The sequence below is a fragment of the Episyrphus balteatus genome, chromosome 2, assembly GCF_945859705.1.
Source record: "Episyrphus balteatus chromosome 2, idEpiBalt1.1, whole genome shotgun sequence".
Classification (NCBI taxonomy): domain Eukaryota; kingdom Metazoa; phylum Arthropoda; class Insecta; order Diptera; family Syrphidae; genus Episyrphus; species Episyrphus balteatus.
In genome coordinates, this window is record NC_079135.1 from 5,983,101 (window position 1) to 6,010,773 (window position 27,673).

General features: G+C 30.4%; 1 protein-coding gene across 7 annotated transcripts in view; it reads right to left on the reverse strand.

Moving 5' to 3' along the window:
* LOC129911907 (adenylyl cyclase 78C) overlaps positions 1 to 27,673 on the reverse strand; it is a 115,816-nt gene that overhangs the window by 33,436 nt on the left and 54,707 nt on the right. For 4 of the 7 annotated variants that reach the window (XM_055989910.1, XM_055989908.1, XM_055989909.1 and 1 more), the window contains 3 exons: positions 8,720 to 9,086; positions 4,945 to 5,269; positions 4,402 to 4,884 (listed from right to left, as the gene is read on the reverse strand). In XM_055989910.1, the coding sequence (XP_055845885.1) occupies positions 4,402 to 4,884; positions 4,945 to 5,269; positions 8,720 to 9,086 (1,175 nt within the window). Of the gene's footprint in view, positions 1 to 4,401; positions 4,885 to 4,944; positions 5,270 to 5,590; positions 5,692 to 8,719; positions 9,087 to 13,202; positions 13,706 to 27,673 lie in introns of those variants that run through there. The other 3 variants (XM_055989911.1, XM_055989907.1, XM_055989913.1) reach the window with 3 other exon arrangements.

A 27,673-nucleotide genomic window follows, 5' to 3' on the forward strand; every position in this document is an offset into this window, starting at 1 on the left:
TGCCTATCACGTCACAAAAAAGAGGTGTGCCTACAGAGGGTTAAATTAGCAATCATATACTTTCATGATAGAAATAGCTGAGAACTTCAAGTTTAAATGTCAAATTGCAATAAATATCAATTAATTAAATCGGTTTTTGAGCAATGTAGCAGTTAGAAAACAACCTTTTTTTATAATTTTAATGTTTGTGGCTTTTTATTGCAGGAAAAAAGTTTAAAAAAGTGATTGTGATCAAAAATATGTATTAAATTTGATTTTAAAAATTCTGTTCATGTAAAGGAATTTGATCTTAAAATGTGTTTGTGTGTCAAAATATGATTGGAAATATAACAAAACAAAATAATGAACAGTGCTCAAAAATTTTTTGTGGTAAATTGTACCATCTGCTGATTGTTTACCATTACACTGGTCGGCAAAAAACTAAAAAAAGTCGGGAGCAAGAACTGTATAAGTTGATTTTGATTGACTTTAGTGTACTGAATTCAAAATTGTTTACAGATTTTTTCTATCACGTCTAGTTTTTGAGCTATACTCATCACTATTTTCGCTAGAAAGCTTCAAAAACTAATTTTTAATTGAGTTTTTTTTTATAGCCCAGGGAAATTAGTAATTTAAATCGCATTTTTCGCGGGACAAAATTTTTTTCATGGAATGTGTTCGGGTGGTTGTCCTTATCATAAAAGTCAATTTGTTGGGAAAATTGGAGGTTGGGAACAGCCGCCATCTTGGAAAAGAGATTGGTAGCGTTTTTATTGAATAGCTCCATTGTTATTCATTTTAACAGAAAATGACAAAGGTAGGACTTATTAACAATAAAATTATCTAAACAATGATATACAAAACAATTCCGTGAGTTGATTAAATAAAATTTTATAGTTGGTCAAAGTGCGGGTTTGTATCGCAAGGTTGGGACAAAATGACATTTTTTCATATATCTGACGAACTTTTGATTTGTTTGGATAATTCTTCAAGAATGTATTATAGTACTTATAATTACCTATAAAATGAGCCCACAATCGTTATTGTAACCATCGTATTGTAGAAGTAATCTAACTCCGAAACTCTCCATGTACTAGTCAAAAGTGAGAAAAAAGCTAGTTTTTTGCTAGTAGGCCGAGAAAATTTTGGGAGTAGAGGTATAACCAAAATATAAGTACGCAGTTTTGCTGCCATACTCGTGTTAATGTCGATTTCAAAGGTCTGACAACTCTAATTTTGGGCTTTATACGGTTTTTGGGGGGTTAAATAACTTAAATTTTCCAGTTAACGTGAATGGGCTAAATTTGTACTATTTGAAATTATAAATATACAAGCTGATGCTCTATTATTTTTCCTAAATCTGGACACCTTAATCTCGGCTATGGGGTTAATAGAACTCACGATATAAGCTTTTTTAACTAACCATATCAGGCTTTTCAATTCAAATAAACAAACAAAAATCGAAACAAAAAAGCCTCTAAAACATAATCGTATAAACGGCTTATATCTTGAGTTCTATTGGTCACATCCTCAAGATTGGGGTGTCTAGATTTAGGAAAAATAATAGGGAATCAGCTTGTATATTTATAATTTCAAATAGTATAAATTTAGCCCATTCACGTTAACTGGAAAACTTACGTTATTAAACCCCCCAAAAACCGTATAAAGCCCAAAATTAGAGTTGTCAGACCTTTGAAATCGACATTAACACGAGTATGGCAGCAAAACTGCGTACTTATATTTTGGTTATACCTCTACTCCCAAAATTTTCTCGGCCTACTAGCAAAAAACTAGCTTTTTTCTCACTTTTGACTAGTACATGGAGAGTTTCGGAGTTAGATTACTTCTACAATACGATGGTTACAATAACGATTGTGGGCTCATTTTATAGGTAATTATAAGTACTATAATTCATTCTTGAAGAATTATCCAAACAAATCAAAAGTTCGTCAGATATATGAAAAAATGTCATTTTGTCCCAACCTTGCGATACAAACCCGCACTTTGACTAACTATAAAATTTTATTAAATCAACTCACGGAATTGTTTTGTATATCATTGTTTAGATAATTTTATTGTTAATAAGTCCTACCTTTGTCATTTTCTGTTAAAATGAATAACAATGGAGCTATTCAATAAAAACGCTACCAATCTCTTTTCCAAGATGGCGGCTGTTCCCAACCTCCAATTTTCCCAACAAATTGACTTTTATGATAAGGACAACCACCCGAACACATTCCATGAAAAAAATTTTGTCCCGCGAAAAATGCGATTTCATGCCCATATTTTGACTAATTGCCCTGAGCTATTATGTTTAGTCAAAAATATATATTTTCCGTAATATGTTGCTCTTTATAAGTCCAAATCAGAAGACGCAAGATGGAATTTGATTCAAAAAACCATTCATTACTTTGAAAAAAATAATCAAGATTTTGATTTTTGATTTTTATCATAAATTTCTTTTTTCAATATCTTTGAGAAAAAAAATAATTTTGAAAAAATATAAATACCTTTAGGACGTGTTGATATGGCGTTTTGAGATTGCATAAGTAGTTTTACAAAAAAAAAAATTAACGGTGATGTAATTCGATGTCAAATGTACCCAAAAACACGCGTTTTTGACCTATTAATATTCAATTATTTCAAAAACGTGACGTGCCAGTGAAATTTTGACTTCAAATTCGGACTCAGCACACAAAATTCCTCTCGAAAAGTAGGGTTTGGTTCTTGCTCTATATCCGTTGCCGACCAGTGTAGTTGCTCCAAAATAATTTTTTTAAGTGGTATTTTTTCTTATTTTCTTCAATTAAAAGTGCTTAAGTGGAACATAAAGTCCTTATGACCTACTTTTTCTTCCCCCTAAGTTATGTTGAACTTAGAGAAATTTATGACCTAGTTTGAAGTTCGTGCAAACAAAAAATCTTAAATTTGAATTTCTTTAAATTTTACTTTTGATTTATTTAGTTCAAAAAATTAAAAAAAAAACAAAAAAAAAACGTTCTAGGAGAGGTACCACTTATTATGATTTTCGAAAAAATTGAATAAAATGTGCATTCGAATTTTATTTATTAAAATCCCCATATTTGAGAAAACTTTTTCAATTTTGTTACAAGACAGTTACCGTTTTTTTTTTATCAAAAAATAACTCATAATTTATGCGAAATGATCTCTGATCGGGGATTTTCCGAAAAATTAAAATTTTTTGAAAAATGTTTTAAAGCGATTTCTTTAAAACCAGGTATTTTTTTTTTTATTGAAAAAATATAAAATCTTATATAAAGAGGGGTCAGAATTGTAAGGCACCTTTTTTTTCGAAGTATTAAACTGAGAGATCCAAAAATCTGGTCTAAAACCGCATCTTTGAAACATTTAGAAAATACAAAAATTCTAGCATTTCGGAAACGAATCTGCAACAATATAGAAAAATTTCAAAAATAAAAATGCAAAAATTGGAGGGCTGACAAAATATTGTCATAAAATGGTCATTTTTAACCCTCATTTTGGAAAAAAAACTAGGTTTTGAAAATATTAATGTTAAAAAAAAAATACACATTAAAACAATCAATAGTATTGTCAAATGAAAACAGCCAAAAATCCTAACTTAAAATCTATGCTTCATTTTTTTAATTTTTTTATTTCATTTGAATGTTCTTCTTTTGGGAAGATTTTGTTGTTTTTTTTTCTTTTAACTTCAAAAAATTGTTCACAACTTAAATATGAGTACCTAACTCATTAACAAAGGCCTATATTTAATTTCATAGTTTTTAAGGTTTTCAAAGACCTTGATTTGATGTCAGCCTCGTTTACTAAATTCAGAGTCTGGATTTAAGAAATATTTAAGAATTTGTATTCAATTAACTAACTTCGCCAGTGGTTTAGCTACATAACATACATTCTTACACAAATTTTCAATCTTCCTGAAGTGGTTAAACGGGTTAAATTTTAAACCTGTGAACATAACCTAGTTTTCCAGAAATAATTTAAGTGTTAAATAACCAGCTTACTAATTAGCAAATGTCAACTTTAGCCCATATACCTACATGAAAATAATAATTATATTCAATCCCAACCTCTGGAGATACATACTTTTCAATGCCTCAATGTGTAAGTGTTTTTATTTCATCTCTTGCTCATAGCCACTTATGTTCAGGTTGGCAGGATATACCAAACCTTGTTTGTGCCATGAAAACGACCCTACACCGTAGGGAATATATACATTTTCAACCCCTCGTTAAACACACTGATACGTATCATGTGTCCTTATAAACCAAACAAGCCACTGACTACTCTGGATAATATTGTCCTTCCAGCAAAATTGTATAATAAAAACCCTGCAGTCCCTCTCAACTACATTCTTAACCACATACGCATACATAGGTCATATACATCATCAAAATATGTACATAAAATTGGAAAATTTACCTTGAATATTGAACAAAAGCCACGTGCAAACCGCTGCCCAATGAAGGTAATTATTGGCAAAGCATCTCCAATAACCCAAGAAACATATACCCAGATTGGCAACCATGCAGCAAGCTGACCAAGTGATTGCCATCTCGACATTACTAATCTGTGATGAAGAATAAATGAGAAACTCCCAACGGACACCGTCTGCTGCTGCAGCATCAGAACTCACTTGTTCGTTTTTTGTTTCAGCCTCTTTATACAGCCAGATAACGGCCAGAACAGCTTTAAGGACAAAGTCTACAATATTGACAATGATTAAGGACTTTTGTCGCTGTCGGTGGGTATATAAAAGGTAAGATCGCTCCAGGGAGCTATTTTTGAATGAATTCGTCAGTGATGGGCAGAGTATACCTTTGACCACGTTAGCACTTTTAAAGGCCGAATAGATTTCATTGTTGAATGGACGTGGTTGTGGTTTAATTCCAGTTTCACAGGAGTCTATTAAAAAAAAATGATTAAGATGAAATAAATCAAGTCAAGAAATGTTAAGAAACTTACCATGATTATAGGAATATGTCGAGTCACCAATTTTTCGATAGACATCGGTAGAGTCTTCTTCGAAAATGCCACAACTTTGGGTGCGTCTTCGTGCGGCTTTTGTTAGTTGGGAACTGCTTTCGACGATACGAACTGATTGTACTCGTTGTGGGGATTTGCAGTTATTTTTACGGCCATTGGCACAAGGATATAGACTGTCCATTGGCAGGCTTTTATTTGCGCTGGAAGACTCTTGAGCCGGAGAAGTGACATGATTGACGTCCTCCATTTGAGCACCGTCGCCAGGCAGTCGGGGCAATTTGGCAATTTCCGATGGTGATATATCCTGTGATGTGAGAGAGAAAGATAAAGATGATTAACACACAGAGAGTTTTTGGAGGCAAAAAGTACAAAAAATTGACTGAGAGAGAGATTTATGGTCAATTGCGTGTTAATAATAAATAAATGTGTCTTAATTTGTTGACGTCACGTCCGTCGTCATTGGTCAGTTGGATGGTTTTTAGAAACTTCTCAAATCATGAGTCAATTAAAGCTTAAATAGCAGAGACAAGACTGTAAACATAGTTAATTTGTTATCAAAGGAGATTGAGACAGAGGATATAATATTTTATTAGAAGACACCTGAAACGCAATTAAGGAAAATTACCTAATTGGCTTTAATTAATTGTTGTGGGGACATTAATTCCTTGATGAAAACGATTAAAACGAGTATGTAGGTATGAGTAAACCATCATCAGAGTATAGGATTATTTAATTTGTGTTTGTTTTATAATAATGTCTTTATGACTTTGTCACTTTTCAGATATTAATTTATTCAATGAAAGTAGTTTATGGAATGAGATTTAAATAATCTCGTTTTCTTGTTGAAAAGGAGTGCGAATTTGGTTTATACTTTTTCATGTCGCTAGAACTTTTTTCGGTCACAATATTTTATAGAGAATCAAGTATGAAATTGATGTAGAATATTCCGAGGAATTCGAATATTGTATTCACAATTCCGAAAAAAAAAATATTTTCACCCTTATAAAGAGACTTTTTTGTGACCACTTTTTTGATAAATCGCAATTTTTTTTTATTTTTGTCCTGCCAAATTCGCACCCTTGTGACGACAGAGGGTTAAACAATTGGATGATTAAAAACAGAAGTTTCATATCAGCTTAAAGTCGGGGACTTTATAATCTTCAAGATTTAATGTAAGAGGGTTCTGCCTGACACAGTATATTTCACTGCTTAACTCTCTTATAATGTTTTAAATAGAAAAGTTTTATATCGTAACTTTTTGAAGTTCTATGATTTTTTCATTCTAAATTTTGAGCTAAGTTTTCTATCTATTTTTTTTTTCTTTTTGTTTCTTAGGTAAAACTTCATAAAACTATGAAGTTTAAGAGGTATATTTCTTATAAATTCAAACCCCATATTTATTTTTTGTTTTTTGATCACTTGGTGCACTAAAAACACGACCATATTTTTCAGTTTCTTGAAAAGATTCGTTTTTATTTTGTATTCTTATTCAGTTTGAAAACTAATTTGAAAGCAAGCAAAATAAACGTAAAATACAATGTGGTATCTCAAAAGGTCGATACGAGCTGTAGCCATAATTATTTGAACTTCAATTCGACGAGTTTGTGAGGAAATTTAAGACAATTTTGAAATAAATTTTGGATCCTTAGGAGAATTGAAGGATTTAAAGAGAAAGTCACGATGAATATCATATTGTGGATGGTTTCAGATTCATTTAATTAAAATTCGGGCTCGGTTGATTTTAAAATAGTTTTTACTTGCATTATAAATAATGTGACATGATGCTCTAGAAAATTAAGTGCAGATTTTTATGAGATTAAAGGTTCCAGATAAAAGGTTTTCTTTTTTTAAACCAGCTAACAAAACAAAAATCTCTTAGACAATTTCATGATTTTATTTAACACTCTACAAAATACAATGAACATTTTTTAACGAGGTATTCTAAAAATAAAAAATGAAAGCTTCCCAGTTTGTTAAACGCCATCAAAAACATGAAAAAGATGGCAACCTTCGAAAAATTGTTTTTGCGAATTCGATCAGCACGGAAATGCACACACGACAAAATGCGGAGGTATAAGATGCTCTACAATGAAGCAAGTTGACAGATATCTCCTCAAACCCACTGAAAAGTTATTTAAACCATCCCAATTCACTCATAAAAAGTAAAGCCTTTTAAATCCCGACACCCGATGTCTAGCTGCTAATGATTTACTCGATAGGGACTTACAGAAATTAAGCTTTCATTCACGAATTAATGTAGTAAAAAATTTACGTTCAATTACTCGTAAAATTAAAGAACTTTAAAAATGAAATGGACGACTGTGGTCGCACGTACTTGCTCTTATGGTAAAAGTAACTCTAATATTAAAGCTTTTTACTGACCAAAGTTTTTTTTAATGAACTAAACACCGTTTTAAAAGATCTTTTACACAAAATCAAGTATGTATGACATTTCTTGTAAATAAGAAAATTTAAAAAAAAATTCGAAAATCGTTAGATAGGTTTTTTTTGAAAAATTTCTTTTAATAAAATCCATCAACCCGCTTTCAAAAAATTTATTTTTTCAAAAAAAAAATTTTGAAATATTTTTTAAAAACCCAAAAATGTGTTTGGTAAATCAGCTTTGTCGTTTACGAAAAATTCATAAATCAAAAGTAAGGTGAAAAAAGTTTTGAAAATGTAATTTTGAAAAATTTCTCATGTCCACATAAGCTACTCCGTCATATTGCCACAATATATTATAATAACTACCAGACTGGAAGATATTCGATTCATCTTTATGTACTGTATATCCTTAACTGACACACTATTAAACACATAGTCTGGTACACTCTTACACTGATGTAACCTTGAATTCTGACCTTAACCTTATCATTGAGTAAAAAAAAAACAAATTTAAAATCTATTAAAAAAATTTTTTTAACAGCATCACCTTCATATGAAAAAAAACACCAAATTTAATGCCTTTAAATGCCTCTTGTCAAATATGAAAAGTTTGATAGGTTTAATAAAGAACCTGTCAAGCAAGAAAAAGTATTGGAAGGCGTAATAGAAATGTTATTGATTGAAAAAAAATATCGTTTACACAAAAAAAAACAAAATATAACATAATATTTCAAAAAACGAAAACCACCTATCAATCTTCTTTAAGTTAATTTTAAAGGGTTTTCTTCATACAAATTCCTCTTAACATTATTTAAATTTTGTTAACCCTCTTCACTAACCTCATAATTATTGCCTTTAATATTGTTGAGGCTTGACGAAATATTTAAGTCTACATAATTCCCCTCGAAATTGGAAACATAAATTTTTGCCTTAAAATAGACATTATTCACACTTAATGTACTTTCATTTTCACACACTCTTTAACGCACTTCCTTAATTACTCTACAACATACTTCATCTTGTGTGCGTATGTGATGCTTTCAATTTCTATACACAAGTATCACTTACACACGAGACAGGAGGTGTACCAAAGTGAACGTAATGTTTCGTTTGAAATTGATTTTGTTTCACACAAAAGGACACCTCCAATCCCCCACCACAAGACCAAAGAGAAAAATATCTGTTAATTTGCCAATATAACATCCGTTCGCACAGGAAGAAACCGCACCATCATCCCCCCCATCAACATAGCAACCCTCTGTAATTACTCGGCAATGCAGAGCGGATATCCTTTTAGAATCCTTTCTCTTTTGTGCCTGTCATTCTGCATGTTTCCCCTTTCTCAATCATTTTTATTGAAAGTCCTTACCTCAGCTCTGCCAAATCCACTGTCAGTTAGATCGTCAAAGTCAATTGTTGTCGCCATGTTGGTAAAACCGCATTCAATGTCTTCGTCGTCTTCTTCTTCTTCGTCGTCGTTGTTGTTGTCACCTTTGCCAATTGTTGTTGTTGTTGTTGCATTGCCATTATCACCACTATTTCTTGATAGAATATTGCATCCTTTGGATAATCTCCGATTCAGTGTCGTTGTCGTCGTTCTTGTCAATGAATCCTTTCTTTGATGATAATCTGCTGCTGCTGCTGCTGCGTTCAGTTGATTCAATGGTGATTGACTTACGCCCCGGATATTCGATTCATCGGAAACCAATCTGTCCATGGTTCGTTGGTGATACGATCTGCAAAATAGACAGATAGAGAATTTATTACAATAAATCTATGCAAAAGTTTTGTATAAAGGACGACACTCTCTTCTCATCCAAAGGACATAGGTAATGTAATTATTGCAAGGAATTTCATTCTCTCTCTCTCTCGGATGGTTTTCAGTTTCTCGGATCATTCCTGGTGAATTGATAAATTCTCTGGTTTGAATTTATAAAACCAATCAAGAGCAATCTTATAAACTTGAATGAAATGTGTTTTACATTTTGTACAAGAACAAGCAAAAACAAAAAGGATTTCCTCTTTACCGTCTCTCTCAAATCAACCTAACTCTCACTCTTCCAATGTATATTGTGGTTGGTTTAAAAGGAGAAGACAACTGAATTTATTAAGACCATGCAAATTGTATTTTCACCGATTGGCTTTGTTTGGGATTTGTTTCGATTTATCCTCAGAGAGAGAGAAAGGGAAAGATTAAAGGAGGAAGAATAAAGGAATAAAATCTAAATCTCAAAAACTGATGCCTTAGGAAAGCCAATTTGTTTATAATTGAAATCAATTTTATCCTTGTTGCTTTTGGATTTGTTGTTATATTGCAGTGTGGTTGACTTTGAGAATTGTGTCATGTGAGTCGTTTTTTTTTCTCTCTGGTTTTCTATATAAAATATATTTATGTTGAGGAGTTAATTTATTCATAGTCTATTTTTCGTTTTCTTTGAGTTTTTAAGGTTTTGAGATGGAATTTTGAGATGCTTTAAAGATTTTGGTTTTAATGTTTTAAAGTTGACAGATAAGCCTTTTTAAACTAAAACTCATAAATATCAATATCTTATCAAATCAAAGTCTTTTATGTTTGATCATATAGGTACAAAATATTGTGTTGTTGTAATTAAGATTGCTAAAAATTGCTTGGAGCTTCAAAATACAATTAGAATTTAAATTGCATTTTATAGAAACATATGTACCTATATATATTTTCTTAAATTTAAACAAGAAAATTCTGAAAATTAATTTAAAGAACTTACTCCAAGATGTGCATTCCACCGTCATGTACCGACAAATCGATAAACAAAGAAAAGGCACGATTTAGGGCAAAATGAATTAAAAAGTTGTGTGGAGATCGTTTCAGCACATCTATAAAAATTGGTGTATGAATGTAAACCTATACGTATGAGAGACCCGTTTTTTAATTTTTTAAACTCTTCTTTTTAACGAATATTTCCCATAAAACGCTTTCTAGGTATTGCAATAACGATTGCTGTAATGATTTCGGCAAAATTAGGTGTATGTAATGGTCTTAATGATTTAACAAGACAAGTGTTTTAAGTTTTTCTCAACAAAATTGAATAACGAAAACATGGCGATGTCGTTTCTTGCTAAATTTGACATATTTTTTTCGATAACCTCGTATATTTAGTCAATTCCATTTTCCAGTCAATCAGTCAGTTTTGTTGTCAAAACTTAATCAAGAATTAAGTTTTTTTGTCATAATGTTGACGTTTTTGACATTTTGTTTGTGAATTTTAATTCGAAAAGAGCGTTTACAGAAAGGAAGGTAATGCCCGTCGTACACCTAGCGTTCAACGCACTCAACGCGAATTTAACAAATTAATTATAAAAAAACGACGCCACTATACGTATACTTTTTAATTAATTCGTTTAGTAGCGATCTCCAACTGTCTAAAACTCTTTGTTTGAATATAATTGAATGAACCATCAATTAGAATTAAAGGTTTTAAAGGAGAATGGGCAATTTTGTATGGAACTTGGACGTTCCGCGGCCAAGAACGATTTTGTTATTTTTTGATGTAGTTAAGTCTTACATACATTGTGCAGAAGTTTTATCCTTCTAACGCTCTTTACAAACGGATAAAATGCATTTTTGCATTTAAAAGTTAATGCAAAATGTCTCAATGTTTAAAATTGAACGTGTTTTTTAAGTGCAAGATATGATAATCTGTCATTTTCCCTGAGCCTGAAGACCTTTATCTTAGATATCCAACCAATAGAACCCAAAATATGGCTTTTTTAAAACATCAATTTCGAGTCTATTTTGAGACTTTTTTTCAATTTTTTGTTTGTTTTTTTCCTTTTGAAAACTCAAAAACAAAATCTAGAAATGGTTGGCCTTAAAAGCTTATATTTTGAGTTCCATTCGTCGGATATTCAAGATTGAGGTTTTAAATCATAGAAAAAATGACATAAAAACATATTTCATAATTTAATTAAAGTAGTAATTCAATTTGCCCTTCGCATATTGCTCGATGCATTAACAACACTAATATTGCAATATCTTCCATTCCAACTGCAATACAACGAAACGGCCATAGTAAAAACTTTTCCTACGTTATAGTTCTTTCATTTCATACCAATTTCATTACTGGCCGCCAAACGTCCAATATGCCCATTCTCCTTTGCGTTGAAAGGCCTCCGGACAAAATTTTGAGAAAAACGAGAAATTCGGAAATTTTCTGCACAGTTTGTGAGGTCCACAGAACACTTATTGCAAAAAACTAATTTGCTAATGAAAGATTGACATTTAATCTAAAACATGGTCTAGCCACATTTTTACTTTTTAAATTTTGTTCATACCTTATATTAATATTTCAGTAACAGTTTTTGCAAAATAGCCGAAAACAACTTTTTTCTTGCATAGTTTATGAGAAACTGAAGTGAAAAACACATATGATATATATGACAATTTAAAGGTAATGAATAAAATTAGAACATGGTCTGAGCGGATTTTTCATTTTTGACCCTATTTTTGAATAATCATTTCATGAAAAACATCAAAATTGCTCATTTTCTCATGAATTTTTTAAATGTGTAGTTGTATGAAAAAAGCAATATAATTTTCCCCAAATGACAAAATACCTTCTTTGCTAATTTTAGTTCATCGATTTACCACCAGGGTTGTTTTTTCGAAGATAACCCTTTTTTTGTTGGAAGTTGGAACACAAACAAGTTGGAAGTAAGAAGATACAAAAAAAGAAGTATGACGATAGAAAAATGTAGAATGCGACAAGTGATAGGTTATTTTTGTTTTCAATAACATTGCGGATCTGCGGATGTTAGACAGAGACATGGATGTACATAGGTACATACCTACATATATGACAACATGACAAAAAGTGCTTCGCGCACCACATTACAAAACCAAAATATATAATGAATCCTTTTTCCCAAAAAAAAAAACGAATACATACACTTGATTTCCTATACCCAGACGAAATGATGTGTAACAATAAAAACGGCACACTCACTTTGGTGTGGGCACCGCTTCTTCTTCTTCACAAAAGAGTAATTCGTGCAAACGAACAACAAAAAAAAACTGGTTGTGCGAGCTCTACGCGTATGCGTATCTACTTCTTTTCTTCTTTCTATTTCTTTTTTTCTTGTATCCCTAACAATCGAACGATGTTCATTCGAAGTTCAAACATCTCCTTAGGTCTGAGTTTTTTTTATTTCATTTTTATTCGAAGATACGAATCTTCGAATCTGAGTTCGAACTTTTGTCCGGAGGCCTCTTAATATAAATCGGTTACCTTTCGCGGAATCTTGATGAAAATTTTAGAAATGGTAACGGAGTTACGAATAACAGAGTTACGCGCGACAGAGTTACGGCCGTCAAAGTTACGCGAAACCGAAGTTACGAAAAACTAGAGTTACGAATTCTAAAGTTATGTTAAGCTATGACATGTGATTTTTGGCTTATTAGTCAAAGTTCAGTGAAAAAACTTAAAATTGGGAAATGACATTACACAAAATGCGTCAAATTGTTCAATTAAGAAAAACCAGTTCGATACATCTTAGGAAAGCAAATTTGTGTAATGAAACAGAAATTAACAAAGTAATTCTAAAGCTTTCAATAAAGGCTCTAAAATGTTATTTTAAAGTTTAAATGTATTTCCTAATTTGAAGTCCTTTTTCTTAAAAACGTATTCTGCAACTAGATAACTTCATATGAGCATATCAGTATAAGCCTCCCAATGGGCATTTTTCTTCCACCATACACGATGTAACTACGTTTTCAATTTCAAAATTACGTCAACAGTTTGCATTTAAATAAATATATTCATCAGTGATAAGTATAAATTAATTTAAGAAGCAAACATTTAATAAATCAAACTTACTTATTGCGTGGTGCATGCAATTGCGTAAATTCGTTTGTAACAAAAAAGAAAAAAATCCTTTTCATTCGTATTAGGGATTCCCGTTTTGCTAAATAGCTAATCCATCCACATTATACCTATACAATTGCCCACTTTCACTTTATCATCCAAACACTATAAATATTTTGTTTTCCTTGATAAGAATTGAACAAAATGTAAAAGTAGAAGGGATCTTATCATTTCCATTCTATATAATCATTATCACCATAATACAACGACACGACGCATAACCCTTTCCGACGAAACTAGATATATTAATCAAATAAAATCACAAAAAACACATACAAAGGAAGTATACTTCCATCAAAATGCATCCGAATTCAAATGAAATTAGCGAATTTTAAACGATATCTTCTTCTTCCACACACCCCGGATGTATGGCCATGAAAAGGTTCAAAAACTGGGCTAACGAACATTTGGCACGATAGAGACAGAGGGAAATAAATCGATAAAACACTTTGACTGAGTGATGATGATGACTCTATCGAAAATTTTGATGAAAATTTGTCAGAAACTAGACACCTGATGGTGGAGTCTTTTAACTCTTTTTTTTTTTCTTTTAGAAAATCACGAGAAAAGCTTTGTAGTAGATGAAAAGACACTTTGAATCATTAAAACACGTTTAAAAATGGCCAAATTTTGGAGTTTAAAAAAAAGATCTATGATTTCTTCGCGCTTCAAAATCGAATCCGTCTAAATTCTTTGGCTAACAGCTTTTCACTAACGCACCTTTTAGTCTAGCATTTCTTATCAACCCTCATCATCGAAATGTGTTAGAGCCCCTTTGATATCTGAAAATCGACGAGGGGATGTGTAAAAAAAAGGGTGATAACCGCAAACCCACGTTTTCTTGATGGAGGGTGAAAACTTTTAGTTATTAGCACTCGGGCGTATACGTAATTTTTTTTTTTGTTATTCGTTCATTTCCTACATCATTCTCTCTGCGAGCTGCCGATTTTTCTTGTTGTTGTTGTAATTGTTCTATATGTATTATTGTGAATTGGTGGTAGATTGGTAAAAGTCCATGAACAATGTTATCAGGAGATCGCTTCAATGAACTGCAAAGGTTCCGACATTCAGTGGTTTTTTTTTTTTTGTTTTTGTAGGGGGCGAGCATGGATTCGGATTGTGTTTGAGGAGGGTGGTTTTGGCAATGGCACTGCCTTTCTCGTGTTTATTTCGTATTAAAAAATATTCTTTTTTTTTTGGTTTGTTATTGTTTTTGTTGTAAGTTAGTTTTGTTGTTGTTAATTTGTTGTTATTAAAAATAAAAATAAAAAAAACATTGTTAAACGGTGTGTTCTTTGCTATAAGCTTTGGTATTGGCATATCGAAAGGGCTTTTTTTTGGTGCATGCCAGCTACAGCTGATTCGTATCAATGAATGTACATGGTACAAGTTTACACTTTCAGATATAGCACCTTATGTCTAATTGGTATTTTTGCAAATGGAAATGGTAAATATTTGTTGTAAACGAAATTGTGTGTATATATGGTCTAATGGGAGTTTTTTTTTTTTTTTTTTGCTGCAAGATTGACCGACATCGACATGTAAATCACGTTGCTCTGTGAACTTGACATTGGTTGACCGTTTTAAAGGTCAGGTTTTGTAATTGAAAGTTTTTGTTGTTGACATAAAGTCTAGTTCAAGTGCTTTTTTTTGTTTGAATTCTACTCTCTTTGCATGCGACATTAAAAATGAATATGTTTCACAATCTAACTCACAATTAATTTTAAACATAAATTGATTTGTTTTCAAATTAGAATACAAGGGGCCTTACCAATAATGAATCGCTAAACACACGTTTAAGTATCGTCGGGTTAAATTTTACCGTCGCGTTAAATTGGGTGTATACTAATAATCAAAATAAACACGCGTTTAACTAATTGTGCTTCTATTACCAGATCTATTACATTTGTTGTCAAAATGACATCATTGAAGTGACTTTTTTTGCATGTAATGTAATAATGAACTAAAACATAACTACAAAATACCTACATACATAAAAGTTAAAAAATGGAGCCCAAGAAGGCCAAAAGTGCATAAAAAAAAGTTCATCTATCGTGAAGTACGACTATGAATATGTGCAGATCTATTTCTTTTTAAGTTTTCTTTTTCAGCCTATTCTGAAAGTAATGAATATTTATTAATAAAAACAGAGAAATATTTATAAACAAATTAATGTTTCCATTTACTTATTTAATAATTTGCCGCCAATACTTTTAATTTTTCTCAACAACTTGTTTACTTGACAAATGTTTTTTTTTTTGCTGTCAAATGACAGTGCAAATCGTGCGTTTTAATTTAACCGTGCGTTTATAGTTCAGTTTCCCAACTATAAAATTAACGTGGCGTTAACCCTTAACCTGACTATTAAATTGGTTATTGGTATGGAGAAATATTTAAAGCTCAGTTAAATATTTAACTGAGCTTTAAATTTGATTATTAGTAAGGCCCAAGGAATGCACACTTGCGGATTAAGGCAAATTTTAAATTTGATTAATAATGAAGATTTTCCGGCGTGCAATTGTGAAAATTAATCATAAAACTCTTCAATATTTCCGTTTATCGTCAGAGTCGGAGAACTTTCAGTATAACAGAAAAAAAGTTGGACATTTTAAGGTAGCCAATTTTGAAAATGTATTATTATTTATTAATAATAATAAATAATAAATAATTCAGGGTAGGCTGAAACAAAACTGGCTTAAACTTATATTTTCTAAACCAGGAATAGACATTAGGGTGGGTCAAAAAAATCGAAATTTTTTTTTTGATAAAAAGTTCCTTGGCAGCAAATTAATTGCTTAAACCGTTAAGAAGATATTCGTATCCAAACCAATGCCCACTGATTTCAATAGTTTTCTTATGACAAGTATGCATTGCGATTTGAATACGATTATCTTCTAAACGGTTAAAGCAATTAATTTGCTGCCAAGGAACTTTTTATAGAACGTTTAAGTCCCTACAAGAAAACATCTTGCTAATTTGAAAATATTGAATTTTCAGTGAATTAGAAAATTTTGAAAAATAAAAAATGTTTTCATATTTTTTTTTTTAACTTTGACCTCGAATATCTTTAGAATGGTTAGATTATTGAAAAAAATTATTAAGACCTTTCTTGTGGAACAATCTGTTTCCTACAAGAATATGTCATGCGCGTTTGATTATGATAATTTTTCAATTTGTTACAAAATTAAGAACAAAAAACGAATTTTTAAAGATTTTCTCGATTTTTGGACCTCAAATATCTACTAAACGGTTAGATAATTCAAAAAAGTGTATTCAACCTTTTTTGTAGAGCGTTCAATTTTCTACAAGAATATGTAAAAAAATTGGCTAAAAATTCAATTAATAAAAAAATTATTTTTTTTTTGGTAGAAGCTTGATGTAAAAATGGAAAATTGAAAAGCGGAGGACCTTCCCATTAAGATAAAGAGCTCATATTTGGTGAGTATATTCTAGAGGTGTCTAGAAATCGAGTTTTCGAAGTACCAAATCAAAAAAAAAACGAATTTCCATTTTTTGACCCACCCTAATAGACATAGAATTTTAATTTGTTACCATCATACGGTTATACCCAACAGCAAATAAGCTACATATTAGGTTTTTTTTATTAGAAAAATGCATTTCAAAATGCTTCAAAGCGGTCTGGCAGGCCGAAAGCTGAAAAAAAACTTCTGGTACCCACATTTTTGGAATCAGGGGATTTTTTATGATTTTTTGGTGTATCATTTATTCGGTTAATACCTAGGAAAACGCCAAAAGTTGATTTTTGACTGCACTTTGGATGCGTCTGGCAGAGGAAAGGCTGAAAAATAGCTGGCTAAAAATTATATTTTCTAGACCTGGAATAGACATAGAATATTAATTTGAAACCATCATACGGTTATACCTAACAGAAAATAAGCTATTAGGTTTTTTATTAGAAAAATGCATTTCAAAATGCTTCAAAGCGGTCTGGCGGGGGGAAAGCTGAAAAAGAAACTTTCGGTACCCACAGTTTCGAAATCAGGGAATTTTTTATGATTTTTTGGTGTATCATTTATTCGGTTATACCAAAACGCCAAAAGTTGATTTTTTGCTGCACTTTGGATGCGTCTGGCAAGGCAAAGCTGAAAAAGATCACTGCCAGACTTTTTCCGTTGACATACTGTGGTGCATATCTAGATATGTGCACACTCGAATTTCGGTTATATCAAAACTGCCAAAATATGCTGCCGGCTCTTAGACTATATAGTACAGGTAAAATAGGCATTTATAAAAAAAAAATTGTTCCACTCATGAAACTTGGCAAAAAATTTGCTTTTGGGATAAGAACCAAGTACAAAAAAAGTCTATAAAAAAAATTTGGGTGGAAGGGTGTTTTTTCGCGGCCAAGAGGGAGGGGGTGAAGGTCAAAAATATACTGAAAAAAATTGTTTGTTGAATATCATCATATGACCCATGTTTACAAGGTATTTTTTGATACTGAATCTAATGACATAAAAATAAAGTCAATACGATTGCTCTAAGAAAAGTTATTTCCGATTAAAAACCAGGGTGCTTGTTTTTTGACCTCAACAGGTATAATATAACCGAAACCCATGTGAAAAACATCCTACACTGACAAAATTTGGGATGAAGGTTTAAGATAAAACAGGGACAAAGGATTCATAAAGTTTTTAAAAATATTTTGGGTGAAAGGGTGTTTTTTTTGATAGGTTAATTTGTGTGTGAGAAAGGTATCATAACAGCTTACTTATATTTTATTAATTTTTAAAACTTGGTGAAATAGTTTTGGTTGGTATAAGAATTAAGAATCTATAAAAAGTAAAAAAATATTTTGAGTAAAAGGGTGTTTTTTTTCAAGAAATGATTAAATTCGGAATTAGTACCACAAAAACTGGGAAAAAATTGTTACACCAATGAAAATTGGTAAAAATGTTTCATTTATAACAGAAAGCAAGAACTCAAAAAGTCTATACAAATATTTTAGGTTAAAGGGTGTTTTTTTAGGAAATAGGGAAAAATCCGCGATAAGTCCGATAAAATCAATGGTATAAATGGTACCCTTACGAAATTCATTAAATATGTTCTCTTTCCCATGGGAACTACGAATAATGTAAGTCTATATAAATTTTTTTTATGTGGAAGGGTGTTTTTTCGCGGACAAGAGGGAGGGGGTGAAGGTCAAAAATATACTGAAAAAAATTGTTTGTTGAATATCATCATATGACCCATGTTTACAAGGTATTTTTTGATACTGAATAGAATGACATAAAAATAAAGTCAATACGATTGCTCTAAGAAAAGTTATTTCCGATTAAAAACCAGGGTGCTTGTTTTTTGACCTCCACAGGTATAATATAACCGAAACCCATGTGAAAAACATGCTACACTGACAAAATTTGGGATGAAAGTTTAAGATAAAACAGGGACAAAGGATTCATAAAGTTTTTAAAAATATTTTGGGTGAAAGGGTGTTTTTTTTTGATAGGTTAAGTTGTGTGTGAGAAAGGTATCATAACAGCTAACTTATATTTTATTAATTTTTAAAACTTGGTGAAATAGTTTTGGTTGGTATAAGAATTAAGAATCTATAAAAGTAAAAAATTATTTTGAGTGAAAGGGTGTTTTTTTTTTTCAAGAAATGATGAAATTCGGAATTAGTACCTCAAAAACTGTGAAAAAATTGTTACACCAATGAAAATTGGTAAAAATGTTTCATTTATAACAGAAAGCAAGAACTCAAAAAGTCTACAACAAAAGGAAATTGGGAAAAATCCGCGATAAGTCCGATAAAATCAATGGTAAATTGTAAATTCATTAAATATGTTCTCTTTCCCATGGGAACTACGAATAATGTAAGTCTATAAATTTTTTTTATGTGAAAGGGTGTTTTTTTTAGAAGTAAAAAAAATATGGGTTTATTTTCAAAAGTGGTGAAATACTAGAGTAATATTAGTGGTACCCTATTGAAATTTAGCAATTATCTTACTTTTAAGATAAGAAACAAGAATCTTAAGTTTATATAAAAATATCATGGTTAGCAGGGTGTTTTTTTGAGTGAAAACAAAAATGATGGGTCACCCTAATGAAATTTGGTAAAAACATTGATTTTGGGATAGAAAGCAAGAATAAAGAGTTTTCATAAAAAATTTTGGTAAAAAGGTGTTTTTTTTTCGAAGAGACAGTAAAATCTGTAATTGGTCCCAAAAAGCCAATGAATTGCGTAGAACATGTAAGAACTTATTTATAAATGTTTAATTTGTCATCAAAACCATAAATAAAATGAATCATTGGCTTTTTGGGACCAATTACAGAGTCTATTACTAAGAGTTCAATATTGACGATGTGAGCAAAGTTTTGGATCAAAATCTAGAAGGTATATCTTTTCTTTGTATTTAATTCTTTGATTTTCCAGGGAATTTTTTAATCATCAACTCCATTTCTTTAAAAATCACAAATAACTAAGTTCTTTAATTCTAATGTTTAAAGAGGTAAAATCGATTTTGTTTAAAATTGCATTGTCTTACTTTGTTTAAATAAGAAAAACAAACTTTGTTTTTTGTATTCCTATTTTTATATAATTACTGCATATATTTCAAACCTTAACCGAAATTCATAACTTTGTGTGAGGTTCGGTTTAATTACTTTTGCATATCTTAAAGAGTTTAACAACATTGCATATTTTGATGAAGAATTTCATTTCTAAATTATGTTTTTGAATTCAAGTTTTCATTCGATTTATATTTTTAAATAGTTTTTTTGTGAAATGTTAACTTAAGTTGTCTTGAAAGATCAACTATTTACATTTAAGACATGCTAAATTTCTTAAAACATAAGACACAGAAAAAAACAAAAAGATGCTTTTATTTTTGTTTCATCAGACAACAGAGAATTCTATGTACGCAAAAATTCTTAAAAGCAATTATTGCATGAAAATGTTCAATAAATGGCGCCCAACGTACTTCTAAATCTCTTTAATTTCTAGTCTTCATAAAATTCCCTATAATATCTAATAAAATATCATTTAATTATGTAATTGGTTTTGTCAGGAGTAAGAAAACGTCTCTAAGAGGTTCTGTCAAAGCCTAAGAGAATAATAATTCTGTTATATTTATGACTTCTTCAAGTATATAACACCCTTTTAAGAGAAAAAACTGTATATTTTCTATAGAAATAGAAATCTAGACCAACTTGTGATATATTTTCATTAAAGTACATACATATTTATTTCTCAAAACAGAAGTCAAACGTTAAAAAAATGTAATAAAACAACAGTCAGGTCAGGTACTCATAAAAACGTGCGTATTCTTCTTATGTGTTTTATTTATTAAAAGAAACGTTGATGCTTTGTTTGTGTATTTTTTTCTTTTCCTACGATGTAGATATGTGAACAACAACTTTCATAGAATTTAAGAAATCGGCGCACAAAATCCAGCGTTAACAATTTCCTTTTTTTTGCAAATCATACACAAAGGTATGTCTATAAAATGTATCCTTACAATTGTTTCTGGTTGCCTAGTAGAAACTTGTTATTGTTTATTTGTATGACTCTCTTTTTTTTTGTATTTATAACACACACAAACACGTAAAATATTCTAAAAGTTTCTCTTATGCTTGCTATGCGAATAATGTTAAAAGGGATGTAACTTTATATCTAAATCGTTTTAAAAAAGTAGGCCAAACCAGTAGAGTATGTGGATACATGTGAATGTATGTTATATACAGACATGCTGACAAAGATTTAGCCAAAATAGCAGTGCTGACGACAAGAGAATAGAGGTAGTATTTTCTTGTAGATGAATGTACACGTTTTCTAAAGGCTTTCAAAAAAGGCAAAATAAAAATAACAAAAAAGACATATTCAAACGCAACGTTAGACCACGTCAACAAAAATCACCACTTCTATTGTAAAGACTCATAATTGTTTGAAATTGGACCTTTTTGCGATGTAGTGGTCAAAATATTTACATCAATAAAAGAAAAATGACTTTCAAAAAGTGTAAAAATCAATATTTTACCTAACCGACTTCAAAAAACTCGCTTTTTTTTTGGCACAGGGCGCAGGGTGTTGTGTTGTGTTGTGTTGTGTTGTGTTGTGTTGTGTTGTGTTGTGTTGTGTTGTGTTGTGCTGTGTTGTGTTGTGTTGTGTTGTGTTGTGTTGTGTTGTGTTGTGTTGTGTTGTGTTGTGTTGTGTTGTGTTGTGTTGTGTTGTGTTGTGTTGTGTTGTGTTGTGTTGTGTTGTGTTGTGTTGTGTTGTGTTGTGTTGTGTTGTGTTGTGTTGTGTTGTGTTGTGTTGTGTTGTGTTGTGTTGTGTTGTGTTGTGTTGTGTTGTGTTGTGTTGTGTTGTGTTGTGTTGTGTTGTGTTGTGTTGTGTTGTGTTGTGTTGTGTTGTGTTGTGCTGTGTTGTGTTGTGTTTTTTGTGTTGTTGTTTTTAGTTGTGTTCATTTATTCGAAATTCCAGGGACTTCATTCCACAAAAAAAGTGCTGGTAGGTTAACAATGTCTCTTTGTAGCTTACTTTCGTACTTTTTTTTTATCAAATTTCGACAGCCCTGATTGTAGTCAGTTTCAAATGAAGGGAGAATATGTATGTCTATGACATGTGGGGATAGTTTGAGTGTGCAAAGAGCTTCACCTACATTCTCCTCTATTTTTATGTTTTTGTTTATTTTTTTGTTTCACTGCCCATTTTGTGTTGTATGAGAACTTAGAAGAGGCTTTTGTGTCTGACACTAACAAATAAGTCAAACGCAAAACTTATTTTACCATTGGCTAATGGATAGAATAAGGATATAACTTTCGTTGGTTGAGGTCATTACTTTTTCCACTTGACCTTGACTTCAATGTTGTCTGTGCCTTTGGAAACAAACATCAAAGGGATTTGAATTAGTAACGTTCTCTCTAACAAATGAAATATTAATAATATTGTATATTATGTATTTCGAGGATGGTCTCTTAGTTACTTTACCTAAAAAGTTGGTGAACACATATTGTTGGATAGGTTTAGTTGAAATACAATACAGTCAGGTTCATTTGATATTATTAAAAAAAGAAACCTCTTTCAATGGTTTATTATAAACTAAATCGGAATTTGTATGTCTGTTTGTTCCTACACGTGAACTAAAATACTTATCTGATTTTAATAAAACCTCGACAGTTGTGCATATTTCGATTCAGGAATGAACATAGGCCTTTTTTCTATTTCATTATTTACTTTTATTTAATTCAAAAAATGTCTATCTAATCCTTAAAGCAGTACTGTGTATAAGTGTACTCTCTACTTTATAAGATATCCTCACAACATATTTATTTGAATATAAAATTGAAATAAATTCATCCTCTTTCTCCAAAGTAACTCGAGAAAAATATTCATCTTCATTGGATTTCCCTTTCAATCTTTCCTGATTTCCTGGGACTTACATGAAGTATATATTTTTTATTTATAAAACTGCTCAACTTTGTTATGGATGAAGAAAAATAAAAAATAAAACCAATATCGTATGGTTCAAGTCAATTTTGTATTTAAGCTTCATTTGGTCCTTTCGAGTTTTTTTTATGTCTGTTTATAAGGAGTAGCCTTGAAAGTTTTTTTTTTTTCAAAAAAAGGTTATTCAATTATTTATGTAGGCAGAAAGACTCTTGTTTGTTGAGCATTAGCTAAGTACCTTTAACGAGCCTCTTTTAAGCTTATTAAATTATCAAAGACACGACACCCCTTAATATAAATCTTGTTGTTTTTCCAAAATAATGTAATGTCTTAAACTTACGTATCTATCTGTTGTAAAAAAAAGTAGGTACATTATTTTTGTATTGAAGTTCCTGTGCGCCTAGTTTAAATTTGATAAAGAAAAAATACATTTTTAAATATTTTATAGAAAGTGAGAAAGTATTGGGGAGGGTTCCACTTAGGTAATCTCAGATGAATCACGTATTTTAAATTTTGTATTAAAGATGTTTAAAATTGTTTTTGGTATTCAATTTAAGGAAACATTTTTGTTCGAAGAGAGTCCTTAAGGAAGGAAGTTACTTTGGAATAAAGTTTGATACAAACATTCGTAGCATGTAAAATTAGGTACTTCGAAAATAAATGTAAACATTTGATTCCATATTCAACTTGGTTAGCATTTGTGGTATTTAATTTTTTATTTGCTTTTATTAGATTTTTTAATCAATTTAGTCACTGGAATAAGAATATATGATAATGGAAAGGAGTTTACCACATTGAAATCCAATTCACATTTCATCTACAAAATTGCTTTAACCCATTTCCGGTTACCAGTTACAGTTACAGAAATTTTACACACTTATTGTTTTTGATCTAATTAGAAGTAATGTGAAAAAAAATTTTTGGAAAAGCTTCTGGTTTTCCGGAAAATTCATGTTGCGTTTTCGCAACGCTCACCGAAAATGGACCTTATCAAAATTATTTTAAAAAAAATTTCTTACATAGAATATAAATCAGTTTTTTTTTTAATATTTTCATGAAGAAATGAACTAGATATAAATACACTAAGTATTGAAAAATTGTTGAAAACAAAATGACAAATTGCGTTCAAAAATTCTACCTCAAATTTTTCAGGAGCTCGAATTTTGAAAGTCCTAAAAAAGCACGAAAAATTTTTTTCACAAAAAAATCCAAAAACAGGTCGATTAGATAATTGAATTATCTTTCAAAATCTATTTTTAGTTTATTTTTAATTATAAATCAGTTAGGAATCAGAAGTCTTCGAACATGACGTTGCGAAAACGCAACGTTAGCCGGAAATGGGTTAACTGCAAAATATGTATACTGTTTTGATAGTTTTTATCTCACCAAAACTTATTTTCGAAAGGATTTGAATTCGTATCGGTTCAGTCTTTTATGGGGAAGCTATACAAAAATAATTAAAGTAAAAGTCAGTTTTCGAAAATACTGCAACGACATATTTTTGTTAACCGAATTTTTATAGAAAAATTAAAATCGCAGTTTTGTTGAAATTTTGTAAAACTTTCACTATACAAATTTTCATAAAAATCGTTACAGCCGTTTTTGACAAAAAAATTTCAATAACCCGAAAATTTTGAATGGGAGGTATATTTGAAAACTTAAGATTGACTTTTGATTTTTCGAAAGCATTTGACAAGATACCATCAAATTCTCTGTTGGAAGTTAAAAAATAAATTTAATTTTGGAAAGAGTGCAGTACGGCTTTTGAAAAGTTTTTTATTTGATAGATATCAAAAAGTAGTTTCTTCTGAAGTCTCTTCAAATCTTTTATCTATAAAGCAAGGTGTACCGCAAGGCTCAATCCTTGGCCCAATCTTATTTTGTATGTTTGTAAATGACTTGCCATCAGTTTTTAAATACTCCACGGTTCATTTATATGCGGATGATGTGCAATTCTACTCGAATAAACCTAGTGGTGATGTAATACAGCTAATCAATAATTTAAATGAAGATCTTGCACGAATTCACACTTGGTCAGTGGAAAATGGACTACTTTTAAATCCAAGCAAGTCACAAGTCATTCCAATAGCTCATAAGCTGCCGCAAATTGATAGCCTACCCAGCATTAATCTGTCTGGTTGCTCTCTAAAAATTGTAAAATCACCAACAAATCTTGGTTTTATAATCAATACTTCTTTATCTGGTTCTGAACATACTAATTTTATAATCAGGCGTGTATATGGGTGTCTGCGCAAGCTATGGATTACTGCATCATTCACACCCACTGATACTAGACTGAGATTAGTCAAAACACTTATTTTACCTCTTATAGCATACGCTGAAAATGTTTACTGTGATAGTGACTCTCTTTCCCAACGCAAGCTTCAAGTGGCTTTTAATGATGCAGTAAGATATATTTATGGTTTGCGTAGATACGAACATGTATCTCCTTATGTTTTTGCTGTTCTTGGTACCTCGTCTCTCAAGCGCTACATGGACGCTAGAAACTGTTTGTTTTTGCATAATATTTTGATCAAAAAGACTCCCGTGTATTTGTACAACAAATTAACTTTCCCACAATCTCAAAGAACTTTTTGCCTTATACCATCTCGTTTTAGATATTTAAACTCATCAAGACTTTTCTTTATATACATAATAAAAATATGGAACTCTTTACCGATGAACATAAAAAGAATTTCAAATAGCACAATTTTCAAAAAAGCCCTTTTTTTATATTTCTCTCTTCTTATTTAAATTCTATTTTTACATGTTACTTATCATTTTCTTAAAATTTGTTTCTAATTTAATTTTAATTATTTTTGTTTTCTATTTTTGTAATAGTTTTTAAGTTTTTTTGTTTTTATCTTTGTTAAACAAAGTCATTAATGTTATAAAATCTAATGTAAAGATATCTAAGTACTATAAAAGATATTTTATCTTAATGTACCAATTAATTTATAATAAATTGAATTGAATTGAATTGAATTGAGGTACACCATCCAACCGAGTTAAAAAAAAAACGAACTTTGGAAATTACAAAAAAAAAAATATTTACCTAATTTCAACCACATAACCTCTAATATATTTGCATTATTTCTTTTTAACATTTCATATTGCATTACCCATTTAAATTAACAGACAATTATTATCCTTTCAAAAGCTAAACAAAACAAACTTGCACTATTCATAAATACTTATCGTATTACAAAATTCCACATCTAACCCCTTTTACGATAACATAGTCAATCGATTAGCAATTATTATGTCCGACAGCTTGTCAAAATATGTCAATAAAACCACCATGACAGCACAGCATAACAGTGTTCCGGTATAAGAGTTGTTGTTAGTAAATCTTATTAAACTGCAGTTCTGTGAAATAGTTTCTTCTTCCTCTAATAAAATAAAAAAATGCACTAACAAAAAATAAAATTGAATAAGAATGCTTTTTACCTTCCTGTACAAATACAAACGAAAAAAAAAATCGTTACGAGCAGTTTAATAAGATACAGTGTGTTCTTATTAAATAAATGATTTCAGATCAATTTGATATAACCGTTGTCACTCGCGAATGACACGTTAATTCATTTATCCGTCCATTTACTTTGACAATTTTGTCAATTTTTTTTTTCTTTTGAAATAACCCTTTTTGAGTCTGATTAATGGCATCATATTGGTTGAATGTTTTGGCTCGAACAATTTTTCTAGGTTTTGAGATCCTTTATACAAATAAGGTAGAGAAGAAGTTAAAAAATTACCTAATTATAACTTTTTATAATTTCGCATGAACAAAGCTACGGCAATTTTATACAACAATAATTTTTACTTAAAATTTGATATTTATTAAAAACAAATACTTGACCCTTAGATTTTCAATCACTGAGTACAAATATCTGTAAAAATTTTGCAACTGTGCAATCATGCAATTTAAAATGCCATCTACCCATAAAATCCATGTTGACAAAGACAACATAAAAAAAAAAAAAATTAAAAAAAAAAAACACCATAAACCTAAAAAGGACATGCGAACAGTCCCCTTTAAACAATTTACTACATGGAAGAATCAAAAATAACAAAACTCAAACATAGAAACTTATAGCCACTCATTCCATCCAGATAGAAAACTATGACTGCACTTCCACTATTGAATTTTTAATGCAGACAAAAAAAAAAAAGAAAAAAACAATAATATCCTTTTGATCCTTTCAACGAAGCGAATAAGTTTTACCTCTTTTTTTCTAGCCTGCATTGAAAAATTTCTGATGATAAGTGGGGTAATAGTTTTTACAGAGAAACCACATTATGTTAGAATTCAACCATCCTTTTCAGTGCATTTTTTTTTTAACTAAAAAAAAGAACACATTAATGCCATTTTTTTTTTCTATTTTTGATTTGAATGATTTATTGGGAAAAGGATGTGGATTGGTGGTTTTTTGTATAAAAATGCTTGTTGATGGTTATTTTTATGCTTGTCAATCAAAAGTCGATAACCTCCAGGCTACAGAGAGTAGGGGCATGATTGATTTTGATTAATTCATGTCGATTTGTTTTTGTTTGTGGAGTAGTAGTTATTATAGTTAAATTATATTTGATATGGGTATGGTTTCATAATGCTATTGAATAAATATGGACATGTTAATAATATATTTGAATGACTTTATCAACTTGATGAAAATAAATTGTATGCTTGAGTTTTTTTCTTCAATTCAAATAATGTATTTCAAATAATTAGTTAAACTCTTAATAATGACTTGTTAATTAAGTGACATTTCTTGAACTAATTTTAGCAATTTATTTTTTTTTATTTTTTTTTAAATTTAATTGAAGATTTTTGTGAACAAAAAAAATTTGTTTTCAAAAATTTTGCTTAATTTTCATAATATTAATTGATTAAGGTTCAATTTATTCACTCTCCATTATATTTAAAATCTGCATTAAAAATTATAAATCTGTCAAATCGCATACAAATTTTAAAATTTCCCTTTTTAAATGGCGACTTTAAATTAAATGGAGTGTGAAT